The sequence below is a fragment of the Ursus maritimus genome, unplaced genomic scaffold (genome assembly GCF_017311325.1).
Source record: "Ursus maritimus isolate PB19 unplaced genomic scaffold, ASM1731132v1 scaffold_25, whole genome shotgun sequence".
Taxonomy (NCBI): domain Eukaryota; kingdom Metazoa; phylum Chordata; class Mammalia; order Carnivora; family Ursidae; genus Ursus; species Ursus maritimus.
The window spans coordinates 9197066-9208930 of record NW_024425008.1 but is presented as its reverse complement, the minus strand read 5'-3'; the positions used below and the strand labels follow the sequence as shown (position 1 = coordinate 9208930).

Genomic DNA, 11865 nt, shown 5'->3' with positions numbered 1-11865 from the left:
AGAAAAGAATGACTGAATTCACTCAGCCCCTGAAATGTCACATCATGACAACCTGGTCACTGGGAGTTGGCCCATAACCATGATCAGATTTGGACCCTGAAGGCGTGTGGGAGCGTTGTTCGTGGCCGAACCCTCATTCCAGGTTTATTGACTTTTTTCCTGTAACTCTGCAATACAGGTGACCGCCCTGCAGATTACCGTGCCCCGGGGCTTCGAGGAATGGGAATATGCCCACCAGAAACATCCATGGAGCTAGTTACCCGGGAGGATTTGTAGAAGCAAGCAGCGACTGGGGGGGAGGGGTGGAACAGGCTTTGCGACGGGGGTGTGTCACCCGGATCTCTGCTGACTTCTACCGGCTGAGCCCTCACAGGGCCATCCCAGCAGCAAACGCAGCTCCGCTGGGGTCAGGGGACCCTCCGAGCAGGAGGAGATAGCCCTCAAGTCACACCGGGACCGTCACCCCATGGTTCATTTCCCGGGCGCTTTCAACGCGGACTCCGTCAGCAGGAGCTTCCCACCTAGAATTTCGTGGGATTTTCAACCTTCCCGAGGAAGAGAACGGCCTCTGTGGCTCTGTTGATCAGCAGCAGCAGGAAGGGCCGATCGAAGCGGACGACGGTGTGAGAGGGGCCGTCCTTCGAGCGGACTAGGAGCTTGGTGGCGGTGGCCGCTGCGGCCTCGGTGCCCTCCTCGCTGACGTCCAGCACAGCCTTGTGGGCCACCTGCCAAGAGAAAAACACGTCAGCGGTCCCCATGGAGGCACCTCTACTTCCCTGAGCTGTGGGGTTCTGCCTGGGGCTGGTGATGGACGTCAAAGGTCCCCATGGAGGCACCGCTACTTCCCTGAGCTGTGGGGTTCTGCCTGGGGCTGGTGATCCCCCCTCCGGGGGCCCCCAGCTCGCTGCTCCCGACGCTGGGCATGAGGTCACAGCTGCCGCTGATACTGGTCAACTGGGCCCCTGCGCCTGGAGCTGAGTGGTTACACACGCGCACCGGAAAGCCGAGGGTCGAGTCCCAGTTCTGCCACGTTATGTTCGCAACAGTTACTTAGGGGCCGCTGGCTTCGCTTTCCAAAGCTCTGAAAGGGCCATCGTCATGGCGTAATTCCCACAAGGTCATGGGGTGAATTAAAGGAGATCACGCCAAGTACGGGCACCAGAGTATCGGCTCACTGTTGCCCAGGAGACACAGGGCGCTGTTGCTACGAACTGGATCCCTTCGAGGTCTTCTAGGGAAGAGACCTCACCAGGGCTCATGTTCTCCCAAGCTTCAGAGGGCCTGAGAACTCCCAACGATTATAGTCGTTATTGTTCATATGTGCACAGAAACACATTCTGGGAAAGGGACTGTTACGCTCAGCATGTTTTATTGGGCCCCTGTATTCTTTCCCTGGACACCAATGACAAAGGCGCCCTTCAGTGACCCAGGACCACTTCTGACCATTCTAATCTATTATCAAAATACATTTTTTCGGTCAGGGATCAGAAACCCCTATGCAGACAAGCACCAAACCTCTCGTAAGAGCAGGGAGCACACAGCGCACCCGGAGGGTTCCCTCTCACTAAAAAGGGTGCTCACACCCTCAGCTCTGGCTGATGGATGCTATGTAGGGGTTTGGGCTCACGGTTGCCGTGTGGGAATCGAACTAGGTGATTTCTTTCAAGACAATCAGAAATCTATACTTTGAAGTACGATAGTTTACATGTTAGAAATCGGCTCTCTCTTTTTCTTTTTAACACTGCAGGCCAAACATAGCACATCCATAGGATACGAATGGCCCATGGGCAGCCAATTTGGCTTCAGTGTGAGGCCCGAGGCTTCAGGGAGGGGAGGTCAAATGCCAGGTGGGCACCTGTTCATCTGTGGCAAGTTTCGAGGTAGAAGTGTTGCCTTCCCGGGAGGGGCCTGATTTTCAAGGAACTATAGCTGGATCTTAGGAACACTGTTGGAAGAGGGATAAAAGTTGCCTGTGTATCAGCGGGATGATGGCCATAAAGCCACAGGCCTGGCAGCCTGGAAGCCCAGCCCTACTTCTGCCGGTGAGAAGTCACTTTGCCGCTCAGGGTCTATGTTTCCTTATCAATGAGATGTGAGGCCTCGATTAGCCAGTCGCTGTAGGCCCTTCCAGCTCGGGCAAATGTTCTCATGGACCAACTCACTTTGGAAAGCTGCAGGAAGTCTGTCTTCGTGATTCCAGAAAAATCAGCATTTTTATCAAAGGCATCCCGGATGCCCATCTTCAGGAGGACGGTTTCCAGGTCACAGGAGGCAGAAATGGAGAATTTTGGAATGAACACCTCTAGCCACCTGTGGAGATGGGGGAAAGGACATGAGGTCGCAAGCCTCTTGGTCTCTAACTCCGCTTCTGGGTGGCATTTTGGGAGACTCTGTTCTTCTAGCTATTTCTGGTCACTGCTAAAGTAGTCGGCACATCCCAGACAACCAAAGTAAGCCCCCTGGAGGAGCAAGCCTGGCCCGTAGATGAGGAAGAAGGAAGGGGACCCCTTCATAAAGTAAGGGACAGAGCACAGACGGGGCCCAGCAGAGGAGCCCATAGAAGCGACCCATGGGGAGCACCAGGCAGTGGTGGAAGTGTGTCTGCCAGCTCCCCAGCCCTTTCTGAGACAAACCCTGCGAAGTGCTGAGAGCAGCCAAGTCCAGTAGAACTTTCTGCAAGACTGGAAGTATTCTGTTTGTGCCGACCAGTAGGTTAGCCACTGGCCGCACGAGGTTATCAGGCACTTTAAATATGGCTAGTGCCAATGAGGAAAAAAAATTGTAGTTTAACCTAATTTTAGTTCACTTAAATTTCCGTAACTACGTGGGGCCCGTAGTTGGGACAGCACAGCCCTGGAGTTCAGCATCATTTTTCCCTTCCTCTGCAATGGTTTCCCTGAACCAAGAGGGAACAGTCCGCATTTATTGAGCATTTACTGTGTGTCAGGCACCATCCCAGGCACACCCATGAGCTTCATTTCCATTTTAAAGATGGTAAGACTTAGTTTTAGTGCTTTGCCTGAGGTCACGTACTTGGTAAGTCACAGAAAGGAAAGCACAGAAATGGATGGACATTGATGTCTCCAGCGACGGGCATCCAGCACAAGGGACAGCTCTCTCTTCCCTGTTACCGTCCCCTGCGCTGACCCGGCCATCTCCTCCCTGCTCTGTCTGCCGCTCCTCACACACCGCCCCCTGCCCCAGCCTCTGTGCTGCCGCCTCTGTCCAGCCGTGGTTGCAGTCAGAGAGGAAACCTCTGGAGCATTCTACAGTGTTCCTTGATTCCCAGCTATGCTTCTTGGCCAGCGGTGTTTCCTTTACGGAAAGTGCCCTTCCCAAGTCTCTGTGCCCTATATGTACCATCACGTCCTACCTACGCTCCCGACTCGGATGACTTCAAGCCCTCCATGGACCCCAGCTGAGAGCGATATCTCTTTGCTCAGAAGCTCCTCGGCACTCTGTCTGCCTTCCCCCAGGACACTGATCTTTGTCTTCTTGAATTACAGTTATCCCTGATCTTGTCTTTGGTCTCCTCCTGGCTGTGGGCACCTGGGAATGGTGCCAACAAGGCCAAGAAAATATTGCTAAGGCACTGTCCATAAGACTTTGACCTTCCTTTTAATCTTACAGTTAACATCCTTTTGATAGTCCCCATAAGAGTTACAGAACTAATAATAATCGTACTAGGAGCTAACATTATGGAATGCATACACTCTTCCTGGCACTGTTCGAAGCACTTTAAAGATAGTAACTTGTTTTATCTTTTCAACAACTTCTGGGTTGAGTGATAGTATTATCCTCATTTCCTAGGTGAGCATTAGTGCTTTTCTTGCTTGTTTAATTTTATGGACTCATTCCATGGAATTTAATAACAGGTTGGCTGGTAGAGTGAGTTCTGCTAGCATGGAATCGCTAGAATGACATCATAGTTTGCGGGGACAGGGTCTTGGGCAATTCGCCTCCCTTCTTAGAGCCTCTGCTTCCTTATCTGTGGGTGGGGGTGATGGTGCTCTTCATCTGCCAGGTGATGGTGAAGTTCAAGTGAGACCATAGCCCCAAGTTCACTATCCAGGGGCAGCTGGTGCTCAGCTGGCATTCCACGGCTGCTATCGTGGTCTTTCCACCCGTCCTTGGAGGTACCCCACCACCCGCCTCAGGCCCCAGGAGACTGACACAGATTCCCACCTCTTCTGCAGTAAGTGGCTCCATTTCCTCAGTGTCCTGGCTGACAAGGCCTGTTCCAGCTGCCTCATCTTGCCCTGGCCAGGGAGGACAAAGAAGGCCGCGGTGTCTCCGCCATAGTCCATCCGTAGCACCGAGCAGTTCAGCTCTGGATCCACTGCAAAAGCAAACTCCTCCACCTGGTGCATCATTGGGACCTTCACAGTGGTCCTCTTGCCCACCAGGAACGGGGAGCTCTTCCTCGTATATCCAGGGTTAAAGGGCTTCTCCCACTTGGCTAGCATGGAGAGAGAAGAGAGCTCTTTATGTCTAAGTATAGTTAGTGAGGTGAAAACAGCAGAAATGATGAAGGAAGGATCTCTGAAAACTCTCTCTTCCATAAAAGCCATGAGAAAACTGCCCACAATGGTCAGAATTAACTTCCTGAGGACTCTAGAAATTAACCAAACCCTTTCAGCAAATTAGGGAACAGTTTATTCAAGGGAAGCAGCTAAATCTTGGTAAGAAAGCAAGCTTTGTGGTATTTCAACTTGCCCTAGTTCCATTCCTCTTGTCCTAGCTCTTCAATAATAGCCTTGAAAAATAATAGCCTGCATTTGCAGTGAAATCCAGCAGGCTGGCAGCCACTGAAGGGGAAAAAAATAGGGCTGGAACCCTTTCAAAGACTCATACCCAAAGAACTGTTATTTGACCCATCTTGGGCTTCCCTGGAAGGCATCACTTGCAAAATTGTCTGTATTCGATCTGATTTGGAGTTCAACTGATGCAAAAAGCCTATTCGTTGGAGGAAATTAGTCAAAAACAGTCACAGGTGGTGATAAATTTTGCAGCTGCTGGAGGCAGTAGGTAACATTTGGGGCAAACAACAGATTAATCAAAAAGGTTAACAGGATGGGCTGGGGATGGGGGTGCCATCTGCAAATATGACAGAGTAAGGACCTCTGTATATTTCCTCTTCCATTAGGACAATGAGAAAAACTGGCAAAGATATTCAGAATCAACTTGTTTGGAACTGTGGAAATTAACCAAAGTCTTGCAACAACCTGGGGAGAGTTAATTCAAGAAATATGGCTGAATCTCAACAAGAGCAGTCAACTTCATGGTTATTTTAACTTGTGCCAGTCCCACCCTCTCCTCTCCAGCTCAGCAGTAGCCTTGACAAATAGCGGCCTGATTTCCCAATCTCACTGGGAGAAGAACTTGCAAAGACTCATTTTCAAACAATTATTATTACTTGACTTCTCGGGTAGTTATCTGGAAGAACCCATTTACAGGATTGATTGGTGCTCACTCAGTGCTTAAAGCCTTCTTCCCAGGGGGTCGGAAGTTTTTGTTAGAAACAATTACAGGCAAGTGTTTTAGCTTCATGGTTGTCTGGGTGAGGATAACAAATGGGATAAACCACAGAGTGATCAAAAATTCTGAAAGGAGAAGCTGAGGAATAAGATGTCTGTAGGAGCTTTGAAAAGTTCCATTACATCCATTATATCTATTGAGAGGCTGTGTGCATGTATACAGCTGTATGCATATTTGAGAAAAAAAATATAAGAAGGCTGTTAAGTTCCTACTATGGCTGACCTTGAGGGTCTGCATAAACAGAGAGTGAAGACTGAGTCAGAGTTATAAACTGCTGAGTGTTGATGGCACACTCCAGCAGGCAAACAAAAGCCCTCATCAAAGACTCGGAGATTTATTTGTTCTAGACACCTACAGAATCTCTGCCCAATCATAGCTAACCATGTAACTAACCAAGAAGACACATCAGTGGCCACACATCACAAAGTATAGACTTTAAATAATTAATTCAGAAAAATCACTAAACAAACAACAGCTATTGCAACAAGCAAAAACAACCAATCCTTGGAAGGGGGAGAATCTGATTTTCAGAGTTGTTGCATTACATAATTTTAAAAATCCAGTTTTTACAAAAAAAGAAATATGAGACATAAAAAGAAAGTATGGACCAAACAATCTACTAATATCAAAAATAAGAGAAGGAACAGTGCCATAGATCTTATGGACATTAAAAAGAAAATAAAGGAATACTACGAACAACTCTGTGGCCACAAATTTGATAACCTAGATGAGATAGTCCAATTTGCCAAAACTTAAATAAGAAGAAATAGACAATACGAATAGGCCTATATCTATCAAAGAAATTGACAATAATTAATAACCTTCCAAAATAGGAAATACCAGGTCCAGAAGGATTCACTGGTGAATTCTACCAAACATTTAGGGAAGAAATTATACCAATTCTTTACAATGTCTTTCAGAGGATAGAAGCAGAGAAAATACTTCTTAACTTACTCTATGAAGCCAGCATTACTTTAATACCAAAATCAGACAAAAGTATTGCAAGAAAGGAAAACTACAGACCAATATCTGTTATGAACATAGATGCAAAAATGCTCCATAAAATATTAGCAATCAAATTTGATAATGTATAAAAATAATTATACACCACAACCAAATGGGGTTTATCCCAGGTTTGTAAGGCTGGTCCAACATTTGATAATAAATTAATGTAATCCATCATTAAGAAGCTAAGCAAGAAAAATTAATCATATCAATAGATGAAGCAAAAGCATTTGACAAAATCTAACACCCATTCATAACAAAAATTCTCAGTAAACTAGGAATAAAGGTGAACTTTCTCAATTTGATTAAAAATATCTATAAAATCCTATAGTTAACCTCATACTTAATGGTGAGAAACACAAAGCTTTCCAGGTATAATGTCAGGTATAATACAAAGATGTCCCCTCTTGCCACTCCTTTTCAGTATTTTACTGAAAGTTCAAGCTAATGCAATAAGACAAGAAAAAGAAATTAAAAGTATACAGATTGGGAAGGAAGAAACAAAACTGTCTTCGTTCACAGATGACACGTTCGTCTATGTAGAAAATTCAAAAGTCAACAAACAAAAGAACTCCTGGAACTAATAAATGATTATAGCAAGGTTGCAGGATACAAAGTTAATATGGAAAGTCGATTGCTTTTCCATATGCCATAAATGAACAAGTGGAATTTGCAATTAAAAACACAATACCATTTACATTTGCATCTCCAAAAATACTTAGGTATAAATCTAGCAAAATATGTATCAGATCTATATGAAGAAAATTATAAAACTCTGATGAATGAAATCAAAGAACTAAATGAATGGAAAGATATTCCATGTTCATGAACAGAAAGACTCAATATTGCTATGATGTCAGTTCTTCCCAACTTGATCTATAGATTCAATGCAATCCCAATCAAAATCCTAGCTAATTGTATTATAGATATTAACAAACTAATAGTAAAGTCTATATTAAAAAACAAAAGACCCAGAATAGGCAACACAGGATCAAAGGAGAAGAACAAAGTTGGAGGACTGACATTAACCAACTTCAAGATTTACTGTAAAGCTACAGTACTTAAGACAGTGTGGTATTGGTGAAGAATAGACAAATAGATCAATGGAACAAAAAGAGAGCTTACAAATAGACCCACGTAAATATAGCCAACTGATCTTTGACAAAGGAGTGGAACAAAAATAGTCTTTTCAACAAATGGTGTTGCGACAACTGGAATTCATATGCAAAGAAAAAAAAGGATCTAGACACGTACTTTACATCTTTCACTAAAATTAACTCAAACTAGATCACAGACCTGAAAGTAAAACACAAAACTATAAAATACCTAGAAGATAATATAGGAGAAAAACTAGATGACTTTGGGTATGGCAATAGTTTTTAGATATAATACCAAAGGCATGATCCATGAAAGAAATCATCAATAAGTCGAACTTCATTAACCTGAAGTTAAATCTTCTGCTCCATGAAAGACAATGTCAAGAAAATGAAAAGCCAAGCGACCGACTAGGAGAAAATATTTGTAAAAGATGCACCTGATAAGACTGTTACCCAAAATATACAAAGAACCCTTAAAACTAAGATAAGAAAACAAATAACTGGATTTAAAAAAGTGGTCCAAAAACCTTGACAGATACATCTCCGAAGAAGATATGCAGATGACAGATAAACATGAAAAGATGTTCCATATCATATGTCATCGGGGAAATGCAAATTAAAACAACCAGAACACACCCATTCAAATGGCCCAAGTCTGGAATGCTGACAGCACCAAAGACTGGCAAGGATGTGGAGCAACAGGAACTCACACACGGCTGGTGGGAATGAGAAACAGTAGAGCCCCTTTGGAGGATAGTCTGGTGGTTTCTTTCCAAACCAAACACACTCTTGCCATACAGTCCTGCAAGCATGCTCCTTGGTATGAGGAACTGAAAACTATGTCCACACAAAACCCTGCACATATTATATGATTCTATTTATAGAAAATGTCCAGAATAGGCAAATCTATAGAGATAGAAAGTAGATTACTTGTCTCTGCAGGAAGAGCAGAAATGAAGTGAGTGCTCATGGGTAGGGAGTCTCTTTTTGAGGTGATGAAAATGTTCTGGAATTACATAGTGGAGGTATTTGCACAACCTTGTGGATGTCCCCAAACCCAAACCCACTGAATTGTGCAATTTAACTTGGCAGATTTTGTGGTGTGTGAATTATATTTCAATTAAAAAATAAGATTCAATTTAATGGAGCAACACATATAAAGCACAGGAGACTTCGAAGGGGCTCACGGCATACTAATTCTTTTTCCTTCCCCCCTCCTTCTTGCAGAATGGGTGGATATATGGGTGGGAAGGTGAATGAGTGGGTGGATAGAGGGAAAGATAAATGGGGGAGGGATGAATGGCAGGAGGGAGAAAGGAAGGGAAGGAGAGAGACGGGAAGGAGGGAGGGATGATACAGTAGCGTCCATGACAATTCTGCTGAAGTTGGCTCTATCATCATCCATCCGGCTAGCACAGAGACTCGCACACAGCAGGCACTCAATACACGATAGGCCTTTCAAAGCACCATGCCCAGGATCATGGAGCAAGTAAGGGGCAGAGGTAGAATTCAGACCCAGGGCTGTCTGACCTCAAAGCCCGGGTCCAGTCTGCTACAGTACGGTGTCTTTGTAAACTGTGACGCTCTAGCCAGACGCCCAGGGGATGTAAATGGCAGCCATACTGGCCTGTCTGCAATACCATGTCTCTGGAGTGCTCTGGCCTTTGGATTTGCCGGTGAGGCTGGGTTGTCAGAGAACTCTGTGTCCCTCCTTGAAGCCTTCAGGAGGCACCAGCATAGCTGCTGGTAGCAAGACATGAGGTCCTTACTCAGAAGCGAATTTCCAGGTTTTCCCCCATGGCTGCCCACTGAGCTCCGTGTCAGCCCCTCAGGACACATAACCAGGCTATCCAAAGGCAGAGCTGAATGAGCCCCCATTGTGATCGATCCACTGAAGCTAAGAGAGGAAACAGGAGGTCGCAGCCAGCTTGTTACACGGCTGGTCCAAATTTACACTTCCCGTTACCTGACTGCGCTGTCTAGGATTTGTTTAGCTTGCTTATTCAACTGGGGGGGGGGAAGAAACAACATTAAAATCAAAATCAACCTCTCAGAGCCTTACCTTTAAAGAAAATGTGGTTCACCAGGACCATGACTGTCAGAGGTTCAAGGTCTTGGATTAAGTCTACAACCTTCCCTTTGGTCTCCTTCTCCACGTAGCTGTTGATCTTCTCCCGGGCAGTGGAGGTGCTCGAGAAATCTGTAGAAAAGACTTTCGACTCATACAGCCTCTTGACATTGTCCAAGAAATTTTTCTGCAGCCACAGCTCCTTTTTGATGAAGAGGACGCTTCCCATCCTCAGGTCCAGGGCTTTGCCGGGGGCTCTGAGCGAGCGGAGCAGGTGCTGGAAGGCCTGGTGGATGGCGGACTCCGGCCCGTGTGTGAGGTTGAACCCCAGGCTCTGCAGGATCTGGGTCTTCGTGGCTGAGCGGGCCCCGAGGGAGAGCATGGCCAGGGATGCAGAGACACTCAGCGGGGAGAAGAAGACGTTCTGGTCCGGCATCTTCAGAACCAGCCTCCGGTAGAGGCGGAAGGCAAAGTTGGTGTTGCTGGAAGACAGCTGGGAGGCGGCGGTGCTCCTTGGGAAGGACGGGCAGGGGGCTCCTTTGCTGGGGGCCCCGGGTGGGGGCACACAGTGGATTGTAGCACAGATGCTGACGACGAGGAACACTTGATACGAGGCAGATGGCATTTTGGAAAGAAGCAAGTCTGCAAGAGAGGAAAGAACCATCGAGGGAAGGTGAGCAGAGCGTCTGGCCCCGAATCAGACACCTTGCAACACCCCACCCCATTCACGATAGAATGGGGGACACGCGGGACGATTAACAGGGCAGTTTGCCCGCGTAATCTCATTGGCTCTCACGAATGAGATGCAGAGATTACTGTTGTCTTTAGCTTACAGACAAGTAAACAGGTCTCAGAGACGGTGTGTCATTGACCTCAGGCCACACGGCTAGTTTGTGTTCTGTCTGGGATTCCGAGTCAGGTCTTAAAATCCTGAACCTCAGCTCCCACGCTCTTTGCTGTTTCTGCTTCGTAGGCTTCTTGTTCAGAAAGGAAGGCGGTGGAACCAGACTGCAAAGTCCCCATCTTAGCAGCCACAAGTGTTCTCTTCCCCCTCAGAGATCCCTCTAGATTCTCTTGGTCCCTTTGGTGGTGTTTGTTTGGGACTGTAGTCCTCAGGGGCCTTCAGGACAGGCGCCTCGTTGCCGGTGACCTGCCAGCTCCAGCGGTGACCGCCTGGTCCCTGCACGCCTCAGCCAGCTAGACAGAGGCACCGGGAGCACTTTGGACGAGGTGAGCTGGTGGCAGGTAGAAACTCCAGTCCTTTCGGAACAGGACAGGGCTGGGCTTGCATCCAACGTTGATGTTCACGATGGGAGATTTTAGCTTCTCTGGACTTCGGTTTTCTTTTCTGCTCGGGGAGGATGGTCTGTTACCTTATCTAGTTATTCAGAGCCTCGGGTGTGATGAGGTCACTGGTCTCTGTCAAGACAGTCCTAAGGTCATAGCCACGCTCCCAACAACCTCTTGGTCGAAACTCAGTTTATGTAAATCGAGTAATACTTGACCATACCAGATGTAATTAAATCAGAGGGAACTATACAAAGACTCTTTCTGCCAAATGAGTCATTCTTCTGGGAAATTGCAAAGCTGTCCCCATGGCCGTTTATCTAATTGGGCGATTTTCGTTTTGCAGGCAGGGGAGCGTGAGGCGGGCTGCAGAGACAGGGCCGCCTGCAGGAGGCACAGGCTTGATTCTGCCCGCGGGATCCACGGAGGGGATGCGGAGGAGCGCCTCTGTCTGGACAGAATGTCCAAGGACTGTTCTGGGAGGCGCGTGCGTCCTTCACTGCTCCCCCCGCCCCGGGCTCAGCGCGCGGTGTAGGAGCAGCAGGAGATGCTTGGTGCTTTGGCCTGAGTGGAAGGGCATTCAGACCAGGGTGGAAAGGACTGAAGGAGGGAGCCCCTCGGGACAAAAACCCCAGGTTTCTCCTATTTGATGAACTCCATGCCAGGCTGAGGCTCTCAGGACGCCGAGTGGGAAAGTGTGGTGTGCAGAACAGCTCTGACAGGCGGGGGGCCTGCCGTGTTAGTGTGGGGTGTGTGCAAGAGGAACGCACAGCCCCAACACGCTCTCATTTACCCCGAGCTCCCAACCGGGCTGAACACCTCATCCAACCACAGGTCCCGCCTCCCCCAGAAATGTGGTCTTAACCAGTC

The 11865-nt window shown here is 47.2% G+C and overlaps 1 protein-coding gene across 1 annotated transcript; it reads right to left on the bottom strand.

Moving 5' to 3' along the window:
• Positions 1–521: 521 nt before the first annotated feature.
• SERPINA9 (serpin family A member 9) lies at positions 522–10105 on the bottom strand. The gene is made up of 4 exons (XM_008702523.2): positions 9703–10105; positions 4186–4459; positions 2163–2310; positions 522–725 (listed from the first exon to the last, which is right to left on the bottom strand). Exons 1-4 carry the CDS (start codon positions 10088–10090, stop codon positions 522–524), a joined length of 1014 nt encoding a protein of 337 aa, XP_008700745.2. The 5' UTR covers positions 10091–10105.
• Between the last annotated feature and the right edge of the window lie 1760 nt (positions 10106–11865).